Below are 23615 nucleotides of genomic sequence, written 5' to 3'. Positions count from 1 at the left end.
CGATCAGCATCTACATGACATTGTATGCTGATATAACGAAGCCCTTACAATCCTTAATTCGATAAAACTTTCCCATGGTCTCTAACAAGCTGTTTGGTACTGTCATATTCGAGAAATAGGATTAGATTTAGGAAAAACAAATTGAAAAAAATATTTACCATATATATTAACCATTGGAGTGATATTTATTTCGAGGTCAATATTAATGAAATAAAGAATTGATATTTATTTAATGTTATAAGATGGTGTAACAATTAGAGATGCTCTTAGTTCTTTAATTAAAAAACGTTTATGATGGATGGTAAAGATGACAACTTGCAAAGTTTAGGTTTGGACATCAAAGGGATGGAGGGGATGGAGAGAAAAATTTGATGTAACCCTGACATAGTATATGCAACGGATATAAAAGCTAGATTTTCACCTTTATCATATCTAATTTGACATGATAAAACATGATGGTCTTATATTGCATTAAATAAAAATTGGACAAAGACTAGAATTGATTCAATAATAATAAGTAATAACGATAAGTTTTTATTCCATCCAAAAACATAAACTATATAAGAAAAGACTCATCCTCAACCTTTGTTTATGCAAAAGACGTAAATATTCTCTCCATCATCACTTTAAAAAATTACCATATAAAGTTTGTTCATTCCAGTCCAATCTCATGTACCAAACGCAACCAAAAAACTCTAAATCGGAAAAACAATATCGCAACAAAATGCTCTAAACCTTTTTCTTCCATTTCAAGTAATTTACAATTCCTACCACAATTACACAAAGTAACAATTTTAATCTAAGACGAACAACACCAACCACCACCACCACCCTTTTTAGCCTCCTCCTCTTTCTTCTCTTCTTTGTTTGCATCTTTATTCGTCTCTAAAACAATAGTCTTCCCTTTTCCACTGCCAATTGAAGAATCTGTCTTCAATTCTTGAGACTGCATTACTTTCTTGCTTAATATATTGTAAATCTCTTTAACAATTGTCTCAAAAGCAGCATTTACATTCGAGGAATCAAGAGCCGATGTTTCCATGAAAAATAAACTTTCGGTTTCTGCTAATGACTTCCCATCGGCTGTTGAAACTTCTCTGGCGTCTTTGAGATCCTTTTTGTTGCCAACAAGAATTGTAATTACATTCATATCACAATGTGCTGTTCAACAAGTTGGAAATAACCCATCAGAAATTCAACACAAAAAATATAATCATCGATTTTAAAAGGGTGAAATGCAAGAAATAGCAATGTATTTTCTTTTGTTTGTTTATTGGAGAATCTTACTTTCATTTCTTCTTATTACAGCAGCCTACTTTGAAAAACCTATCCTATCATAGCAATGTCATCCAAATTGAAGGAATTTCCTATTTCCATAATTTGTAGATACCGTAAATAAGGAAAAAATCGCCTTAATTAGAAAAAAAATGAAAGTACAATGTTGACATGTTGTAAAGGGTTAAATGCAATAACTAACAATGTACTTCCTTTTATTTGTTGATTATAGCATCCTACTTTAATTTCTTCCTATTACATTGTGAAACATGCACCAGGTAGTACTTTAAAAAACCTACCCAAACTATAACATCATACTTCCATTTTATTTATTAAAGTAGTGAAAATAGGGTGAGTTTTTCAAAGTATAGTGTTGTAATAGAACTAAAAATGAAAGTAACATGCCATAATAAACAAATCAACTAAAGTACATTGCTACTTTTTACGATTAACCCTAGAGAGACATAAAAGTAAATTGCTATTTTCAAAGTAATATGTTCTAAGAAGATAAACAATCACAAGCACAATTCAATATTTGGTAGATTTTTCAAAGTACAATGTCTTAATAGAAATAAGCACTAATTGCAAGATATTGTACTTTCTTATATTTGTGTATTAAAGCATTCTAATTCCAATTAAAGATCTACCAAACTATAACATCATACTTTCATTTTTTTTATTCTATCAGTACATTTACTTGGGTATATTTTTTCAATGTACAATGTTGTAATAGTATGAAAAAAAACACAAGTACATTGCTATTTTTGCATTTACGCTGGAAAAGACACAAAAAAGTAGGATGTTATGATAAACAAATAAAAGAAAGTAGATTGCTATTTTGGTGATGAAACTCACTATGAAGTTCGTGAAGCCATCTAGAAATGCTATCAAACGTCTGGCGTCTGGTGATGTCATACACCAAAAGAGCACCAACCGCGCCTCTATAATACGCAGATGTAACCGCCCTAAAACGTTCTTGACCAGCTGTATCCCATATTTGTGCTTTCACTTCTTTCCCATTAATTTCCATCTTTTGAGTTTGAAATTCAACTCCTATTGTTGACTTTGAGTTTGCAAAAAACTCGTTCCTTGCATATCTTGCAAGCAAGTTTGACTTTCCAACACCCGAGTCACCAAGTAAAACAATCTTGAAAAGGTAATCATCCGTCGAATCTTGTTCCGAATGTAACGCCATTTTTTTAATTCTTTTTTATAAAATCATATTTGATCTTATGAATGGTAGTTCCATGAGCAGCATTGAGCTAGACCTATAAACAACAACACATCCAAATAGTTACAAACTTTTACTTATATTTTAAGGGCTAAATGCATGAAATAGTAACACACTTCCATCCATTTGTGTATAACTATAATAGCATCCTACTAATTTCTTTCTATTACAACAGTGTACTTCTAAATTTTCAACATTGTACTTCATCCAACAGCAGTTAAGGCCTTACCTATGTTGTCAGACACACATGAAACCAAGGTGAAAAACATCCAACTTTAGGGACTATATCCGCCTTGTCAAACAAGTATTGAGAGTTGAGATTCATTATCTTGATGAGGATACTGCTGGATTATTGCCAAAGTCATTTGAACCTTCAAGATTACACAAAGATAATCAAAATGAGATTCAAATATAATATATAGATTCAAGAAAACTGTTTGCTTCCACTGCATTTTTATTGTAATTTGATTGAATTAAACCCCACCCAACACATAAGTATAACCTGCATCTAACTTAAAAAGAGAAATACAGATATATCACAAAAAAAGTAGTAACAAAACTGTTCTTTGTGCTACCAAAAGAAAGCAAACAACTTCCACAGCATCAAATTTCTATATCTTGGTCAAATAGAACATCAATAATCTGCTAACTAACGAACAGCACATTCATAAAGTCAACAGATTAACTGTTTCAACTTTCAATCCAAACTACATCTAAAAATCAAGATTACCCACAAAATAAGTGGAAGTAGATACTGATCGTCTCAATAAATCCACAAAAGAGTGAATGATGACTCAATTCGTAATCAAATTTTACTTTGACCCACAAACGAAGTCAATCAAAAGCCATGTCTTCTCAAAGACCCAGGAAAGAAGTACATTACCCACAAACAATTGAAACACACGTTTATTTTCCAACAAGCACCTAGCTTGCATAATCACGTATCAAATTGAAATTTCGACAAAAGAAATAATGGATTTTCCATGTTTTTACAGAGAATCAAGAAATTATTGAACACACCATCGACTTGTTTAGCGATTGAGAAAGACCCTTTTCTCCTCCTCGTCTCTCTCTCTCGCTATGGGAATGGAGATCAAATTAACCGCTCACAATGTATATGGAGGTACGCAGAAGGAATGAGGAAACAGAAAGGGGGAATTACTGAACAATGTCATGACGAGGGAACAGTTAATTGATTAATTAATGGATTAAAGAGAGAATGAAGAGAGATTAGGGTTCGAGAGGGAGGAGAAATAGGTGAAGGTGAAGGGAGAGTGACGAACCAGATTCAGCTACGCAAACCGTAAACGAAGACTATCACATTCACATGGCTAAAATTGGGCCGTAAACTGGGCTCTTTGGCAATTCAGTACAGTATCTAATGGGTTCACAACACGGTTCCAAAAACCTAGCCGGGTTTTATATAATGATACATCGGTTTCATACCCGGATCCGAGATTTTCAAACCAGCCGTTACTAATCGAATCTCACAAAGGGTCGTGGGGAGAAAAAGTCGTGATGGTTGCATAGAATACTACAAAATATTTGAAATCTTTTTGTAAATATATATATTTTTTAATATATCAATGATATTGTCATCTCTTATATAACAAACATATAATAAATTTGTATAAACATTATTTTTTTTAAGTTATATGATAAGGTAGAAGTCTTTTAAATTCGATAATCCAAATTGTCTCAATGATATCTACCTACAGATTACTCATAAATAAAATTAAATATAATATATGGTTTAATGATATTTATAATTATTTATGATTAATTAATTTTAAAAAGTTTATTTGTTTAAGATTTTATTTTCTATCATTGTAATTATTCAAAAAACCGAACATTGTTTTTGTTTTTGAAGTTAACAATATAATTTGTATATTAATCTTACTTTTAACTATTATTATTATAAGTTTTTTTTTAAATAACATATGTGAAAATTCTTAATTATTTTAATTTGGTTTCAAAAATTTAACTTCTTTAAAATTTACTCGATGAATATTGTTAATTTATTTGATTGTAATTACTTAAAACAACAAATATTTTTTTAAAGATTACCATATAATTTTTTACATAATATTATTTTTAATTATTCTCATTGTAAGTTATTTTTAAGTTATTTATTTGAAAATTCTTAATGATTATAAAAAATAGTTTCATGTTTTTTTTTTGTTAATTTAAAATTACAATTTATGTTTAACACCATAATTTATAACTTTTAACTAATTATAAAATAGTTTTTTTTTAAGTTTAATTGAAATTTTGGTTTAAGTTAACCATTTAACATTATATTGAAATTAATAATTTAACTATTTTGCATAAAATCATAAATTATACAAAAGATGTAACTTTAAAATGACAATTTCTCACAACAACATATATAAACTAATAAATTAAGTATAAGATGTTAAAAAGCTAAAGTCATCATTTTATAAATAGAAGTAAAATATGATATTTTAATATTATAGTTTACTTAATTTATGATTAGAATTAGTTTTTTTTTATTATTAATTTAACATTATTAACCAATTTATAATAGTTATTAGAAAGAAATTGAAAAATCATGGAGGTTTCAAATGCATGTAGTGCAAATAAAAATGCATCTTTTATAAGTATACTAGGCGAATGCATGTGCGTTGTGCATGAACGCCTATAAAGTTGAAATCTTTACAAATATCTGTTTTTTAAATATAACAATAGCGTTGTTGTTAAATTTGATATAATAACTAGCGAATAACCCCGCTGTAACGCCCGTGTTTCTGGGCTAAAAGCATTAATAAAGTTGTAATAGTCTAGGTCAACCTTTGTAACTCATTTTGAGGTAATAAAAAGGAATTATGTGAATTATATGCTTATTTGCTTAATTATTATGATTTAATTAATTAATAATGAAAATAAGCATTTAAAATAAATATTAGAAAAAAGCCGATATTTTTTAAGAAATTTGTAGTGGTCGAAACAAGGATTCCGGATATATAAAGAACGCCGAAATCCGAGTTATAACGAAGAAGTTATGACCTGTCGAAGTTTCGCGACGAAACCGGCATGGCACCGGGAAGTGTAGAAAGTGAATATTGCGATAAAGTGCTTTTTAGCCTTAACAATCTAAACGAAAGTCATAGTATTCGTTAAACCGAGAATTTTGATAAAAAGCACGTCCAAATCTGATTTCGTATGAAGAAGTTATGATTTTTCTAAGTTTTAGCTTAGCAGTAGACAGCTAAATACTCGAATTTAAGATCGAGCGATATTTAGCCGACACAACCTAAACGAGAATCGAAGGTCTCGTTGTCACACCCCAAAACCGAGAACGGCGGAAACGTTCTGGGGCGGAGGACGTCATGTAATGTATCACAACAAATGTAAAGTGGTAAACAAGCAACAACATCATCCATTGCATTAATAGTATAATTTTAGTTACAATTGTTTTCTTTCATAGTACAAGACAACAAGATAACTGATCAAAATAAAAGACGAGTCTTGATTGCTCCGTCTTCTCTAAACCTTGCATCGGCACCTGTCTATTTGTAACCTGAGAATACAAGTTATTTTGAAAGAGTAGGTCAGCATTTAAGCTGGTGAGTTCATAAGTATTTAATGTCATTACTTTGATTAGTTGTTATGAAAGACTGGTGAATGATTGATGAAACATTTAGTATAAGTATGAACAACTCTAGAAAATCCCTTATTTCCTACTAGTATAAAAGTAGTCTTCTACCAAGACTCGAATGTTTTGAAAGTACGCATCACATGAAAATGTGACGGTTTTTCCCTGTTTAACTATTATTAGTTAGTCCCTTAAGTATACCTGAAATGGTATCAACCTAAAACATCTGTAGATTGTTCATTTACCTCTATTGATAACAGCCGGGTTTAGGAATAGTTAGTCCCTTATGTATACCTGCGACGGTATCAACCTAGAACATCCGTAGATTGTTCATTTACCTCTGTAGCTAACAGTGGTTGTCGGAATGGTTAGTCCCTCAAAGTAACCCTTGGTACTAGGATATAATGTCCAATCTATCTCGTCGATGATGTGATTGTATCACAAGGTAAAGATAGAAAGGTGAACTATATCACAGTATCTAGACATCTAACATGTAATAGTAATTTGCCATATAATGTCTATGTAAAAGTATTCATGTAAGAGTATTCTTTCATATAGCATGTAGTTTAGACTCATGAATGAACTGACTCTGGTGTAATTTCTTGTAGTAGGGAAAATGTTTTGTTTACTCTAAACTATTCCTATAATAGTTTACTAGAATGTAATTGATGAGTGTCCAAGTAGGTTTATACCCCTTGCTATCCAAGAGTATCGGAACTAAATTTACTGATGGAACATTTATGACCATATATGTATACATGATATATAACTAATATTTAAACGACCTTCGGAGGAGTACCCGATATCCTACCAGAACACATCCAAATCGAGGAAAAGGAAATAGGGTGGATAGCCTTCCTAAATCTTTTAAACATTTCTTATATAACTATACATATAGAGGCATGCAATTTATAATATAAAAGCATAAAGAAGTTTTGTAAAATCGTTGAAAAGTCTAATAAAGAATTTGTAACTTGATGTCAGTTTATAAAATGATTGAAAGTATTTTGTTTGATAAGACAGTTTAAGTACACGGAAAACCACTTGTTTGAAAACACCTTAGTAACCGAGTTTGAAAGGAAGCTTACAGTATGTAAGACAGTTTGATAACGAGATTATATCATGTAAAAACGTTTAAGAAGGTAATTTGAAGTAATATGTTTAGTAAAACTGTTAAACTTGTAGTAAATCCATTTGTATACTAGTTATAAATCACATATGATTCTACTTGATAAAAGTGTATAATAATCTTTATATATATAACACCCGATAGTAGTCGAGTATTTAACTTGTATTCCCCCCCTTAAAAACATATAAAAGTATTTATAAAACATTTAAAAGTGTAGTTTATAGGGGTATGAACTCACCAGCTTAAATGTTGACCTACTCTTTCAAAATAACTTGTATTCTCAGGTTACAAATAGACAGGTGCCGATGCAAGGTTTAGAGAAGACGGAGCAGTCAAGACTCGTCTTTTATTTTGATCAGTTATCTTGTTGTCTTGTACTATGAAAGAAAACAATTGTAACTAAAATTATACTATTAATGCAATGGATGATGTTGTTGCTTGTTTACTACTTTACATTTGTTGTGATACATTACATGACGTCCTCCGCCCCAGAACGTTTCCACCGTTCTCGGTTTTGGGGTGTGACAGATTGGTATCAGAGCATTGTTTATAGTGAATTAAGTATATCAACCCATAAAAGATATACTAACTATAAATACATAAGGGATTAAAAATACTCTGACCAAGAGTTTATACTTTAAATAGTAAAATATTTAAGTAAGTATACGTGCTGCATTCATACTAAAATCAGTGTCTGTAGGACAGTACGAAAGAATTACGATTGTTGGACAACACAAGTGGGCTTAGAGACATATGGTCAAAACTGGGAAGATATAGCCTGATCACCTATAGTATCTGAGGGTTGACTAGCATGTGCCTAAGCTTAAGTGTGTGGTTGCAACAATGCTAAAATCTTACCAACCCTACCACAATGAGAACAGTAGAACATAACATTAAAAATTTAAAATACTATAGGAGTATTTGGTGTTACTATAAGTACTTTATACTTGAGAACTAAAACGGGATCTTCATTTCTAAGTTGATAGTTTCTAATTGGATACACTAAGGCTATATGTAATTAGGATGTTATAGACTTAGAATCTGTGATAAGTTTGCCTTACCCCTATTTTGTGTGAATTTGGAAATTAAGGTCACTTATTCGAAGGTCTATCCTGTTTAGATTACACATAGCTGGTATGCACTTCACAAATAGCGATGTAACTAAGGAAGGTTTTCTAAATAATTATCTAGATAGCTCGTCTAATAATTATTCTCTTACCCTTAAATTCTCGCATAGAAAACATAATTGGACTCCATCCCCTCTACAACCAGTACCTTCCAAATGAAGTCATAGCTGGTTGGTTTGGAGAATAACCAGAGAATGATCATCCTTTTCCTCTTGAATGATCACCATGATGAAGACTTTTTGTATGATGCTAACTCCGAAGCAGAGGTTGAAAACCTACCTCGAGAAGCTCCCTTTCCAATTCCTAACTCTCGTCCGACTTTTTCATGGCCCAACCCTGAGTGAGTGGAATGCTTGGAAATATGGAGCCAAGGACAAGATCAATCTATGCTATTTGATGGCGACCGAAGCTTTTCCGACTTGAGCAATGGGGGCTCAGCAGATAGAGTCTTGCCAATCTTGGTCCGCAGAATGGCCCGAAAGGAGATTCAAGGCAGGACAGCCTTAAATCAGATTACAAAAGTAGTCACCTATGCTAGAATGCATACCCTCCGCACCGTTCGTCTAGAAGATGCTCACGAGAGATCAGAGAGAAACCATGAAACCCTACTGCAAACACTGACTGAATCACGAGCCAAAGTCATAGGGCTCCGAGTACGCCAGATGGTGTGCGAAAGACACCTACGTGACGTGGAACGTCAATTGGCTGAACTAAGCGTTCACCAGAGGGAGGACCGTCGCCAGTAGTAGGCGCTTTACTTTATTTCCTTATAAGGAGGAACCGTATTTTTCTGTCTATGCCTGATGTGGCATTTTCTATGAAATTATCTTGTACCGTAAGTACTTTAGTTAGGTCTTTATGCTGTCAGGAACTATCTCCTGTGGATATGATGTAAGACCTTTACAAGGTCATTTTCCTGAACCTTTACGTCGTAAATATCCAAGATATTGACAGCCGGCTAACTTCTGTGTCATTCTTCATTCAAATACTCTTATCATACTTTCATTGGAGTCTATATGAAACATGCTTTAGTCAAGTCATTGGACTATAGCGATTTATCTCCGGAGACACTTCCAAGTCTCTTTCCGTGGTTGGATCTTGTTATTCACCAACCCATGATACCTCAGCTCGAACGACAAACGTCTTGCGACCATTCTACGAACATACTCCCATTCCGTACTAGGACTGCATCATAGGGATGTAAGTCAAACCTTTCCGAACATACTTTCATTCTTTACTAGGACTGCATCATTGGGATGTAGGTCAAACTTTCGAGATCATACTCTTACTCTTTTCAAGAACAATCTAAGTACATCAAGGGTCAACCAGAATCGCTCACAAAATCTTTATTCTTTCGTGTTAACAGAATCATGTCGTCATCTGGAAACAACCAGCCAAGCAACGAGACCTCTACTTTTCCTATGGACGCTGCTACCTTTCAAATGGTAGTTACAGCTGCCGCAGTGGTTGCCGTAACCGCGGTTCTTGCGCACCGTAGCGCTAACAGCACAATCAATGCTACTGATGGGAATGAAGTTTCCAATCGTGGTATCCATCTAGGAAGTCACCAAACAGTAACGGCCTCAGGCCCGCAAAGCCAAAAACCAAAGAACAAGAAACGAAAGCATCAAACTCAGAAAGAACGCGAGAAACCCCGAAAACTTTCCATACAACAACAACAAGCGGAAACCTCTGCCATCCTAGTACCAAGCAGACCATACAAAGGAACACTCCCGAAGTGCGACCGGTGCAATTACCACCACGAGGGAATCTGCTGAGCCTTGCAATGCAAAAATTGCAACAAAAAGGGGCACACCAAACGTTACTGCAAGAGCCTATCAAAACCGATCAACAATTCGCCCAACGCCGATGGGAACCAGGCTTGCTATCATTGTGGAGAGTTTGGGCACTATAAGAGAGATTGCCCGAAAAAGGAAAGAACTCGCGTCCCCATAACTCCTACTCGATGTTTCACTTCCACCACCAATGTGGGTGTTGTCCATATATGTTACCAATGCGGTGAAATTGGACACCTCCAGAAGGATTGACCGATAACACAAAACTCTGGCACAGACGGGAAGATTCTCAGGATCACAGCCGCAGGAGAGCCTGCTCCGGAACCACATTAAATGTAATTTAGGCGTTTTGTTGTAACAGACTTATAAACTATCAAAAACTAGTGCAACTAGAGTCTTACCTTTTGCAAGATCCTGTCTGTATAGGAATTCTCGTGCTGCGTATACTTGTCTTTTGTAGTATATCTTATTCGCAGCAATAGTCTTATGGTAAATCTAAAGTACTGTAACTCTGTTCATGGTTGCATGGTTGTGCTTTGTCTGTAAACGTCTTATGTTCAAATCCAATGTCTTTAAGTTTCAGTATGATTTCGACATTATCATACGAATTGATTCAGTTTGATCCTCACGAAAGCAGCTTCATACCTACATCTCTTTCTTCTAGATCACTTTTCCAGCAAAACCGTCACATCAGAACGCCGAAGTACTCATTCCAGGAGTACCTATTAGTTATTTTCTTTCCGAAGAAATCCCCGAAGTACCACTCGTGCAGTACGTCAAGTTTAATCCAGGGATTCATGCGGTTGATCTATCACTGAAGAATGTATGCATAAGAGTGATATATAATCAAGGTTCTACAGGTTTAGAATTGATGATTCCACTTTAAATTCTTTTTCCCCGATGGGATGTGAACTTAAAGAAGAACCAGTTATTCGACTAACTTTTCAACCTTAATTATATATGACTTGTATACACGAAAGGGTGATTGTGAAACTAGGTATGAATTCTAATATGAACTTCAGGACGGAGAACTGCCTAAGTACGAGTAATCACATCGTCATGAGAACAAGCATAGAACCCAGTACGACTCCCGTAAACAGATCACCTTATAGTTTAAACACCCACGAAGATACAAGAACAGTTTGGACAACTTAGCGAACTACACATAAATAGAATTAGAAGACTAGGTTTCTCACCCTAGAGAACCTTGGTCATATTCTTCCAGAGATCGACGGATCGCATTGCATGTACCTCGGTTATCGAAGACTCCGTCGAGATTTTTCATTAGAAATCGTTATCTCTGCCGCGCGTAGACAAAATGGTTGAGCAAACGCAAAGAAAGAAACTACTTCCAGGAATGGATCCGGGATCCGAATATCACCAGTTTGAGTGTTAGGGAAAGATGTCCGGAAGACTATCTCCTGAACTCGATGCGGATGAGTCCGTAGTGATACCCTTCGGATAGGACCAATACGCCCATATCTTTTATGAGCTAAACGAGTAGGGTACATCTTTCTTACCTGGATCAGTTCGTCATTTATCCATGTAATGACTTACTTATCTACCCTTGTAGTAAGAAGGAACCCATGGGAAAACATTTCCTTCAGAGGAACTTTTAGCGATGTTCTCAAAGAACGAGTTTTGAAATTGAAGAGTCAAATTTCCAAAGACACACTGTTAGTAATGTGAGAAATTATGAGCACTCTTGCAATTTGTCAAAACCGTTGAGCATTTATCGACATCAGAGACACCAACAGTCTTTCGCCAGATTCTAGGTCTTACCGACCTACCGCCTTAGTTCATTCAGAACTCCTAGCAAGCTACAAAAACTCGTACGACTTTGACCCAGCAAGGGATGGTCTTTGACTGGGAGGTTACGCAAGAAAAGGAACCTTTGAGATTCCAAGTGAGTGACCAAGTTCTTTAGGATAACTCACTATGGGAATGGCTTAATACACTTCGTAAAGCGTGGAAAGCTAAATCCAAGGTACATAGGACCTCCGAGATTCTTATCAGAATCGGTCCTGTGCCTCACACAAACTAGACCTACTCCGCGAACTCAGTAACATACTTTCTACTCTTCGCATCTCGATCGTGAAACCATACCTTTCCGTTAGGACTCTTGCAAGTCCACTCGTCGAGATCCTCGCCTTCTTATTAGAACCGTAGTGACCCTCGACCGAGAGGTCAAGCAGATGAAGAAATGCCATCGCCAGTTAGTGAAGGTTCGTTGGAATGCCAACCGAGAACCCGTTATGTCACACCCCCAAACCAGAACGGCGGAAACGTTCGGGGGCGGAGGACGTCATATTCGATATCATAACAGTTCATAGAAAGGAAAGTACACACCACCATATATATATTAAAGTTTCCAAGATATTCACATAATTATATTCATTACATGTTCAAAAGTTAAATACATAAACATCATTCAAAAGAAGTAATTAACGCCAGTGCGTTAATCCCAAAAGTTGATTCCCAAACCTGCTTAGCGGTTCCCTGAGAATACAAGTTAATTCAAAGAAAAAGTGTCAACAATTAAGTTGGTGAGTTCATAAGTAGTTTAGAAAAATTGGATGCCATTCCAAAATGGGTGTATGTTTTCCAGAAAACTCAGTGTTTCAAGTGTGAAGAGTTATGACTTCTTGTGTTGAAAATGAATGTATTAGATCCAGAAAATCCCATATTTTCCCTAATGGTTGAGATATGATTTATTGTGTCTTCCAAGAAAAACCCTTATTTTCTTATAAAAGTATGGAATGCATATGAATGTTCGTGTCATAAGTTGTAAATAATTGCACCAGGAAAATCCCTTATCTTCCTATTAGTTGTTTAGTTTGTATAAAGGAAAAACCCTTATTTTCCTAACATGACTGGCAGTCTTTAAGACCGAAAATCGCAAGAAAACGACGTTCTTAAAAGTTGTGTCATAGTTTTATATAATAAAACTATACGAAGATCGCGTTTGTTAGATGAAGGACAGTTTTAATAGCCACTCGTTCATAACAGCATAATACCATAATAATTGTATATCCGATGAGTTTTATGCAACATCCCGAAATATCAAGAGTAGAGTTGAAGGGCTAAAAGAGTAAATAGGGAAAGAGTGACTCGGCGAGTGCATGTGCAGACTCGGCGAGTAGAGTCGCGACCTGGTCGCGTGTTAAGTTACCGACTCGGCGAGTCGGTGTAATGGACTCGGCGAGTAGGCGCTGAGTGGAGAAAACCCTAATTCTCGGGGTTGAGCCTTATATAAAGATCACTATGTTTTCCTCCCAACCTCTTTATCACCCCTTGAGCCCCAGAAAACCCTAAATCACGGAGAAGCACCATTGTTGAGTGGATTGGAGCTTGGAGAAGTAATGGTTGAAGGAATTTTGGGAAGATTGAAGGCTTGGAGCAAGGGGATTTGCTTGGATTCGAATTTCATTGCAGTTGGGGCATCACTTAGAGGTAATATCTCGTTATTGACCTGTTGTTATGTTGTTTCTTCATTTTGGGGTTTGTGAGAAATTGTCTATGGATGAAATGGGAAGTCTAGAGGTTAGATCTGAGGTTGCTACCTCAGATCTGGAAGGGAGAAGAATTAGAGAGCATGAAAGTCCCTGTGTTGGAGTGTTTAGTGAAGCTTACATGTCCCGAACCCTAGCCCCAATGTGCAAATGGCTTAGATCTCTTTGGATTCACGTAAAGTTTGCCACTTTACGTGATGGATGGGTTGTAGGAGGCTAGATCTATGTTTTGGATCAATTGCATGGCCTGGAGTACTTCTGAATGGATTCAGAACGGTGGTACTCGGCGAGTCACATGGGTCGACTCGACGAGTTGCTTGAAGATGGCCTGGAACTCGATGAGTTGGAAGAACAACTCGGCAAGTAGGTTGAAGATAGCCTTGGACTCGACGAGTCTTGTCGAAGAGTCCCAAATATTCTCTGGTTGAGCCGAGAATCGGTGAGTCGAGGGATGACTCGGTGAGTTGAGTGCGAGTGGACTCAGAGTTGTTGGACTCGGCGAGTCTCGGGGTGACTCGGCGAGTTAGGTCGCAGATTGAATGAAGTTCTGATTATGGGAACTCGACGAGTCACAGGGTTGACTCGGCGAGTAGGGTCAGTCAGGGGTTGACTTAGACTGAGGACTTTGATTTCGACCAAGGGTTGGCCGTTGACTTTTAGGGTTTGGTCAGCGATGTGGCCGTTGGGCCAAGAGAGAGGTAAAATAGTCTTTTAACCATAAGAGGGTGTTATGAGAGGATTTATTCTAGTCTCGAGAGTTATATTCATGAGAGTATTTTCCTTACGTGTTAGGCTATGGCGAGTTCGAGATTCAAGTGTGGGGATATCTGCTTCCTGCTTGCCAGGTGAGTCTTCTCACTATACTTTACCTTGAGTAGGTAACCAGCGTTATGTGATTAGAGTATTTGTATGATATATGTACGTGATGTGTTGTACTGCATTATTTCTATGTGATTTATGTTGTGCATGTTTATAGAGTTGGAACCGGAAGGTTCCCAGAGTTAGAACCTGAGGGTTCACAGAGTTTGGGTGCACGGACCCACAGAGTTATAGCCTCAAGTGGCTAATATGTGTTATGTGTGGTATTTTGGGGAACTCACTAAGCTTCGTGCTTACAGTGTTTTGTTTGATGTTTTTCAGGTTTTTTTCAGTATCACGGGACGGCACCGGCTTGATTGTACACACCAGAGAAAGAGTCATATTTTGGAGGATCCTGGTTTTCTATGCAAGTGAAAATGGAGTTATGTTTTGTAAATCGACTATGAATAAGATTTTGAACAAGTGTTTCTAAGAGTAAAATGATTATTTTAAATGAAAATTTTGTCTTGAAATTTACGGTGTTACAAGTTGGTATCAGAGCCTTGGTTTGAGGGATTCGGATGCGCCTTCGGGTAAATCTGGACTCAAACTGAGGAAGTAAGAAAAGTTTTAAGGAAATAATTTTCTAAAAATGAATAAGGGTTCAAAGAGGAAGCAAGAAAGAGCAGTGTGTACAATCAGCAAGAGCCCGAACGGTGATTTCCCAAAATACCCTTATTTTGTGTTATGAGATATTTATGATGCACTTTATGAGATATTATTGCATGCTAGAGACAGGCTAGGTATTTCATATGTTAGGACTAGAGTGGCCTGATTTGTGATGCCTTAGCCTAGGACTCGTTGTTATATGTGTTATGCTTTTGAGTATGTGATGAGTGAGAGTATCCAGTTAGAACCCATGAGGGGTAGAGTTACAGAGTTTGGTGGTACTTTCGAGGATGAGCCGAGAAGGTGGAGTTATCACATAGAGGGAGTCCTATGTATTCTTCGATGCTCGAATGCTGCTTGCTTTGTGTTGTGGAACTCTCGATGATGGGAGTCAGCTACCAAGTGAATATGATGATATTCAGGAGGTAGATGGCTGGCATCATTAGGAGCTCTTCAGCAGCTGATAGCAAAGAAGGGGGAGGACAATGGAAGAGCCTAGGGAGTAACCCTAGCCAGATGAGTGCTCTTACAGAGTAGAGAATTTCGCTGGGGAGCGAGCACGCGCGATGGGATTAGTGAAAGGGCAGGTCGAGCAGCTACTTAGAAGCTCTGGGATGGTCCGTGTGGAAAGTATGGGTAGATGTGGCAGGTAGTATGGGCCCGTACTACTGAAAGCAGAGGACCCATACTTGATACAGGGAGTATTCTGAAGGTTCTAAGGAGCGGATTGAGGAGTGATGTTATGGTTTGGGTACCATACATCAGAGCAGATTGAGGAAGTGATGTTATGGTTCGAGTACCATACATCAGAGCAGATTGAGGAGTGATGTTATGGTTCGGGTACCATACATCAGAGCAGATTGAGGAAGTGATGTTATGGTTCGAGTACCATACATCAGAGCAGATTGAGGAGTGATGTTATGGTTCGGGTACCATACATCAGAGCAGATTGAGGAGTGATGTTATGGTTCGAGTACCATACATCGGAGCAGATTGGGGAGTGATGTTATGGTCCGGGTACCATACATCAGAGCGGATTGGGGAGTGATGTTATGGTTAGGGTACCATACACCGGGGCATATTGAGAAGAGATGTCATGGAATGAGTACCATGGGTCGTAGTGAAGGATGTTTGTGGTTCTCCGATTATTCGGTCATGAGTAAGTTCGATGAGGCGTCCCTTGAGAGGGAGATCGAGAGCCCCTCAGAGTATTTTAGTAAGGAGTTAGTGAGAAGGGAGAATTTCGATCTGAGTTGGGCAATCAGTTGATAAAGGAGATGTCACCTCCTATGATCGGGGAGGTACTGATTATGTACGTGTGAAAAAAAAAATGAGGAGCATGATGTTTTAGTTTTGGGTTTAGGGGTAAACCCTGCAGGTCGTCATTGATGATGATTTCCCACCAGAGTATCAGGTAGCATGTGTGCCGCGAGGCAGCGATCTATCATGAGCAGATAGTCAATTGGGACTAAGATAGTCGAGGGCCACGCTATACCTAATTGAGTTTAGTCGGGTGTACGGTAGTGGTATCAGCGGGGAGTTCAGTCGAGTTCAGCGGTGCCGAGAGTTTTTTATCCATGGGGTGTTGAATTTGGGAGTGGGTTCCTGTTCTTGGGATGATCCCGGTGTTGGAGCGTTGGTTAATGAGTTGAGGTGAGGGGTACGATGGTTTTATGGTTCAGTCTATGAGCCAGGGATGTTATCGAGCAGTTGAGTTGTTTGGTACTAAATTGGTACGAGATTTGGAACGGCTAGAGGCAGACGTGACGAGAAGCTCTTGAGGAGTTCACCAGAGGTTCAGAGTATATGAGGTCGATTCATTTCCTTAAGGGGGGATTATCAGGCGTTGTGTAGCACTTTCCGGGGGCAGGTGCGATTTTGCTGGAGAATATAGTTACGGGTTAGTTGCATGCTATTTGGTGATGGTTCGAACCCTAAGTGGGGGAGAACTGGGTGCCGTATGTAAGAAAGCAGAGATTTGTCAAGAGCAGGTATAAGTGGAGTATATAGATATGCGGTAAGAAATCATGAGACCAGAGATGTCGGTAATCGAGGAAAGGGGTCAGAGTGAGTTAATGCGGGAAGTATTTATTGAAAAGGATGAATGTCTCCACGACAGGTGTTTATTAGTCAGGAATCTGGTATTGGTCGGTGTTGGGGCAAGTAGATAAAGAATGATTGGGCAGCCAACTCCCGGGTCGGTATGCGTATCCTTTTTTGGATTTTGAGCGGCGGGAAAAAGGGTTTCGGAGAATTATCAGCGTATTTCGTAGTGTTAGCGTTTCTTCATATTGCAATTGAGAAATTGAATACACCGAAGTTGCAACTTGGGAAAAATGAAGATCTAGTTATGGGGTTCAGAGGAAATGTATTATTGCATCTATATGGTGCTTGGGGCAGGAGATCTGTGGTTGTGGCAGGATCTTGTGATGTTCGGTGGGGGTGTTCCGAGGTATCCGGGTATTGATATCTTTATTTCGAAGTTATTCGTGAATCTTGAGTTGAGACGACTTGTGGTATATCAGGTATCTATGGATCTAGTGTTAGCCCTTCGAGTATGGGCATCCAGGGAGATTACTTGGGAGAGTGGATCTTCGCAAGGGTGGGCATATGTTATGACGATTGCCTCCAGAGTCTGTGATGAATATTCGAGACGAGTATGGGTAGCCGCCTATGATAGTCTGTGGAGCACGAGCTAGTGGAGTCAGAGGGTGTTGTGATACTGCGGGGAGCCGTAATACTCACTAGTCAGAGGGTGTTATGATACTGCGGAGAGCCGTAGTACTCACTAGTCAGAGGGTGTTGTGATACTGCGGAGAGCCGTAGTACTCACTAGTCAGAGGGTGTTGTGATACTGCGGAGAGCCGTAGTACTCACTAGTCAGAGGGTGTTGTGATACTGCGGAGAGCCGTAGTACACACTAGTCAGAGGGTGTTGTGATACTGCGGAGAGCCGTAGTACTCACTAGTCAGAGGGTGTTGTGATACTGCGGAGAGCCGTAGTACTCACTAGTCAGAGGGTGTTGTGATACTACGGGGAGCCGTAGTACTCACTAGTCAGAGGGTGTTGTGATACCGCGGGGAGCCGTAGTGCTCACTAGATGGCAAGAGAGTGTGATGATGGAATGTTCTCCGATCAGTGTATGATGTGGAAGAGTTTTGGGCTTGAGTAGCCATAGTATTGAGTTTTTGGAGCCTGGATGTTGGACCGGGGGCGAGACTGGGGTCCCCGTCTCTGTCGGGGAATGTGGTGAGATGGCAAGGGATATGCGCAGCAGAAACTAGAGATCAGAGTGGAGATGATCCTCGGTTGGATTGTACTTTCTTGCATAAGGAAAAGAGAATTTCGTGACTTGCGTGTCACGGGGCCGGGATAGTGGTCACGGGGAGGAAGTTAGTGGGATATTTGGATCATGATTTGGGTGACCTTTGGAGGCTCAGCTGTGGAGTCAAAAGCTGACCTGGTGCCTAATCTCGAAGAGGGATATGTGATGAGCTAGAGCTTATCCTGATGATGTCGGAGGACACCTCAGAGGGAGTGAACGATTCAAACGCTCAAAGACATGCTTCGGGCATGTGTATTAGATTTCGGAGGGTGTTACGGCACGTATTTATCCTTGGTTGAGTTATCCTATTTCAACAGCCATCATTAGTGCATTGGTATGCCACCCTTTGTGCTGTTGTATGGGAGGAAGTGTCGGACCCTCATTTGCTGAGGAAAGTATCGATTCGCGGAAGTGGAAGTTGTAGTGAGAATGGATGATTTGGAGTCTGATGGTCGAACATTGTGTCTGTGACAGTGGTATGGAATGACATCATGATGGGATGTCTGCTGAGGATGCGGAAGGGATTCCGCGGGTGTAGAGCCAAGAGTCTCAGGATGGATGTAGGGATGGATTCTGGGACTCCCAGCTTGATTCTGATCAAGGGTCGTGTGCGTAGTGGTGGTGTCTCCTGGGGACGTTAGGGATGTCATCAGTGCGACGGGTTCTCCTAACCCGAGAGTGCGAAGGTTGGTGCGGCTTGGGTGCTTGAGTGCAAGAAGAGGACTCATGAGTTTTGCTCTGGGATTGAAGAGTGGGCCTTTCTATCGTCACGGATTGGATAGGATGGGATTTGGATCGGGGATCCGATGGTTCATGGCTTCTAACCCTTATGGGTCAAGTGATTGTTGAGATTTGGATCAGTGATGCTTCATGGGTAATTCTCGGATCGTTGAGGGTGGTTATCTGAGGGTACATCCGGTGCCCGGTTTGAGACAGTGGTCAGGACACCGTAAGGAAAGGGAAAGTGTGTTCGAGTTTCAATGGGTATGCCTTGTAAGAGTGGGTCTGATTAAGGCCAGGTGGCACGTTGTGGGAGTATTTCTGGAGTTGAGTTGTTGTAGGCTTCGAGGGCGAAGCCTAATTTAAGTGGGGGAGAATTGTAACATCCCGAAATATCAAGAGTAGAGTTGAAGGGCTAAAAGAGTAAATTGGGAAAGAGTGACTCGGCGAGTCCATGTGCGGACTCGGCGAGTAGAGTCGCGACCTGGTCGCGTGTTAAGTGGCCGACTCGGCGAGTAGGCGATGAGTGGAGAAAACCCTAATTCTCGGGGTTGAGCCTTATATAAAGATCACTATGTTTTCCTCCCAGCCTCTTTATCACCCCTTGAGCCCCAGAAAACCCTAAATCACGGAGAAGCACCATTGTTGAGTGGATTGGAGCTTGGAGAAGTAATGGTTGAAGGAATTTTGGGAAGATTGAAGGCTTGGAGCAAGGGGATTTGCTTGGATTTGAATTTCATTGCAGTTGGGGCATCACTTAGAGGTAATATCTCGTTATTGACCTGTTGTTATGTTGTTTCTTCATTTTGGTGTTTGTGAGAAATTGTCTATGGATGAAATGGGAAGTCTAGAGGTTAGATCTGAGGTTGCAACCTCAGATCTGGAAGGGAGAAGAATCAGAGAGCATGAAAGTCCCTGTGTTGGAGTGTTTAGTGAAGCTTACATGTCCCAAACCCTAGCCCCAATGTGCAAACGGCTTAGATCTCTTTGGATTCACATAAAGTTTGCCACTTTACGTGATGGATGGGTTGTAGGAGGCTAGATCTATGTTTTGGATCAATTGCATGGCCTGGAGTGCTTCTGAATGGATTCAGAACGGTGGTACTCTGCGAGTCACATGGGTCGACTCGACGAGTTGCTTGAAGATGGCCTGGAACTCGACGAGTTGGAAGAACAACTCGGCAAGTAGGTTGAAGATAGCCTTGGACTCGACGAGTCTTGTCGAAGAGTCCCAAATATTCTCTGGTTGAGCCGAGAATTGGTGAGTCGAGGGATGACTGGGTGAGTCGAGTGCGAGTGGACTTAGAGTTGTTGGACTCGACGAGTTAGGTCGCAAATTGAATGAAGTTCTGATTATGGGAACTCGACGAGTCACAGGGTTGACTCGGCGAGTAGGGTCAGTCAGGGGTTGACTTAGACTGAGGACTTTGATTTCGACCAAGGGTTGGCCGTTGACTTTTAGGGTTTGGTCAGCGATGTGGCCTTTGGGCCAAGAGAGAGGTAAAATATTCTTTTAACCATAAGAGGGTGTTATGAGAGGATTTATTCTAGTCTCGAGATTTATATTCATGAGAGTATTTGCCTTACGTGTTAGGCGGTGGCGAGTTCGAGATTCAAGTGTGGGGATATCTGCTTCCTGCTTGCCAGGTGAGTCTTCTCACTATACTTTACCTTGAGTAGGTAACTAGTGTTATGTGATTAGAGTATTTGTATGCTATATGTACGTGATGTGTTGTACTGCATTATTTCTATGTGATTTATGCTGTGCATGTTTATAGAGTTGGAACCGGAAGGTTCCCAGAGTTAGAACCTGAGGGTTCACAGAGTTTGGGTGCACGGACCCACAGAGTTATAGCCTCGAGTGGCTAATATGTGTTATGTGTGGTATTTTGGGGAACTCACTAAGATTCATGCTTACAGTGTTTTGTTTGATGTTTTTCAGGTTTCTTTCAGTATCACGGGACGGCACCGGCTTGATTGTACACACCAGAGAAAGAGTCATATTTTGGAGGATCCTGGTTTTCTATGCAAGTGAAAATGGAGTTATGTTTTGTAAATCAACTATGAATAAGATTTTAAACAAGTGTTTCTAAGAGTAAAATGATTATTGTAAATGAAAATTTTGTCTTGAAATTTACGGTGTTACATTTTATAACCATACTAAACATAATATGCCTGTAACGACGTTCTTCAGGCGTTGCAGCGTTATGACAACTGTCACCCCAAAAGACGGACTGTAGCTAACAGTCAGGGCGCAGGATCATGACTTCCCGTATAGATCTATACACATTTGACACGTTCTCCGAACGGGAGACTCTGGTTATAGACAGGACTTGCAGCATTACTTTCTAATAAAGAAAAGTAACGTTTGAAGATATACACGTCTCATGGATTCTCAACTAAGCCTGTATTGAAGTGACAATTTTTTTTGTATGCAAAGTTGATCCTTTTTCACAATGTTTGACAAAGCATAAATCATAAGTTTTTAGAATGTATAAAACGACTTAACAATGAAAGGTACTTTTAAATCATTATATACTTTGCATAAGTCTAATGCACACAAAGTATGACAAGAGTTTTCCATAATAGTAATGAGTTCCAAGTGATTTATTCTGTAAAACAAACTGAGGGAAACTTTATAAAATACACGATAATAACCGTATGTTTACTTGTATTTCCTATCGAAGTTCTGCTCGATTCCTCTCTCGACTACTTCAAATCAACCACTTCAATCAAGTGAGTTCATACCCCTATAAACTACACTTTTAAATGTTTTATAAATACTTTTATATGCTTTTAAGGGGGGGGGGGGGGGGGGGGGAATACAAGTTAAATACTCGACTACTATCGGGTGTTATATATATAAAGATTATTATACACTTTTATCAAGTAGAATCATATGTGATTTATAACTAGTATACAAATGGATTTACTACAAGTTTAACAGTTTTACTAAACATATTACTTCAAATTACCTTCTTAAACGTTTTTACATGATTAAAGCTCGTTATCAAACTATCTTACATACTGTAAGCTTCCTTTCAAACTCGGTTACTAAGGTGTTTTCAAACAAGTGGTTTTCCGTGTACTTAAACTGTCTTATCAAACAAAATACTTTCAATCATTTTATAAACTGACATCAAGTCACAAATTCTTTATTAGACTTTTCAACGATTTTACAAAACTTCTTTATGCTTTTATATTATAAATTGCATGCCTCTATATGTATAGTTATATAAGAAATGTTTAAAAGATTTAGGAAGGCTATCCACCCTATTTCCTTTTCCTCGATTTAGATGTGGTCTGGTGGGATATCGGGTACTCCTCCGAAGGTCGTTTAAATATTAGTTATATATCATGTATACATATATGGTCATAAATGTTCCATCAGTAAATTTAGTTCCGATACTCTTGGGTAGCAAGGGGTATAAACCTACTTGGACACTCATCAATTACATTCTAGTAAACTATTATAGGAATAGTTTAGAGTAAACAAAACATTTTCCCTACAACAAGAAATTACACCAGAGTCAGTTCATTCATGAGTCTAAACTACATGCTATATGAAAGAATACTCTTACATGAATACTTATACATGAATACTTTTACATAGACATTATATGGAAAATTACTATTACATGTTAGATGTCTAGATATTGTGATATAGTTCACTTTTCTATCTTTACCTTGTGATACAATCACATCATCGACGAGATAGATTGGACATTATATCCTAGTACCAAGGGTTACTTTGAGGGACTAACCATTCCGACAACCACTGTTAGCTACAGAGGTAAATGAACAATCTACGGATGTTCTAGGTTGATACCGTCGCAGGTATACATAAGGGACTAACTATTCCTAAACCCGGCTATTAGCAACAGAGGTAAATGAACAATCTACAGATGTTTTAGGTTGATACCATTTCAGGTATACTTAAGGGACTAACTAATAATAGTTAAACAGGGAAAAACCGTCACATTTTCAAGTGATGCATACTTTCAAAACATTCGAGTCTTGGTAGAAGACTACTTTTATACTAGTAGGAAATAAGGGATTTTCTAGAGTTGTTCATACTTATACTAAATGTTTCATCAATCATTCACCAGTATTTCATAACAACTAATCAAAGTAATGACATTAAATACTTATGAACTCACCAGCTTAAATGCTGACCTACTCTTTCAAAATAACGTGTATTCTCAGGTTATAAATAGACAGGTGCCGATGCAAGGTTTAGAGAAGACGGAGTAGTCAAGACTCGTCTTTGATTTTGATCAGTTATCTTGTTGTCTTGTACTATGAAAGAAAACAATTGTAACTAAAATTATACTATTAATGCAATGGATGATGTTGTTGCTTGTTTACCACTTTACATTTGTTGTGATACATTACATGACGTCCTCTGCCCCAGAAC

General features: G+C 38.4%; 1 protein-coding gene across 2 annotated transcripts; it reads right to left on the bottom strand.

Annotated features, from left to right (window-relative positions):
• Positions 1–508: 508 nt before the first annotated feature.
• On the bottom strand, positions 509–3825 carry LOC145047076 (ras-related protein RABA5a-like). Of its 2 annotated transcripts, none has more exons than XM_078995323.1 (4): positions 3527–3825; positions 2736–2877; positions 2131–2543; positions 509–1161 (listed from the first exon to the last, which is right to left on the bottom strand). In XM_078995323.1, the coding sequence occupies exons 3-4, from the start codon at positions 2468–2470 to the stop codon at positions 800–802; spliced, it is 702 nt and encodes a 233-aa protein (XP_078851449.1). In that variant the 5' UTR covers positions 2471–2543; positions 2736–2877; positions 3527–3825; the 3' UTR covers positions 509–799. The 2 variants fall into 2 exon arrangements, with proteins under 2 accessions (XP_078851449.1, XP_078851456.1); XM_078995330.1 differs by lacking the exon at positions 3527–3825 and adding an exon at positions 3390–3517.
• Between the last annotated feature and the right edge of the window lie 19790 nt (positions 3826–23615).

This window comes from Lactuca saligna, chromosome 1, assembly GCF_052625555.1.
Source record: "Lactuca saligna cultivar CGN05327 chromosome 1, ASM5262555v1, whole genome shotgun sequence".
In the NCBI taxonomy this organism is placed as follows: domain Eukaryota; kingdom Viridiplantae; phylum Streptophyta; class Magnoliopsida; order Asterales; family Asteraceae; genus Lactuca; species Lactuca saligna.
The sequence above is the reverse complement of the archived record's forward strand: the minus strand, read 5'-3'. Positions and strand labels throughout refer to the sequence as shown.

Bases quoted from the DNA above. Each gene is read 5' to 3' on its own strand.
- LOC145047076 (XM_078995323.1), bottom strand. From the start codon at position 2,470: ATGGCGTTACATTCGGAACAAGATTCGACGGATGATTACCTTTTCAAG. The intron at 1,162-2,130 runs GTGAGTTTCATC...CTTGTTGAACAG, and splicing joins ATGGCTTCACGAACTTCATA to CACATTGTGATATGAATGTA.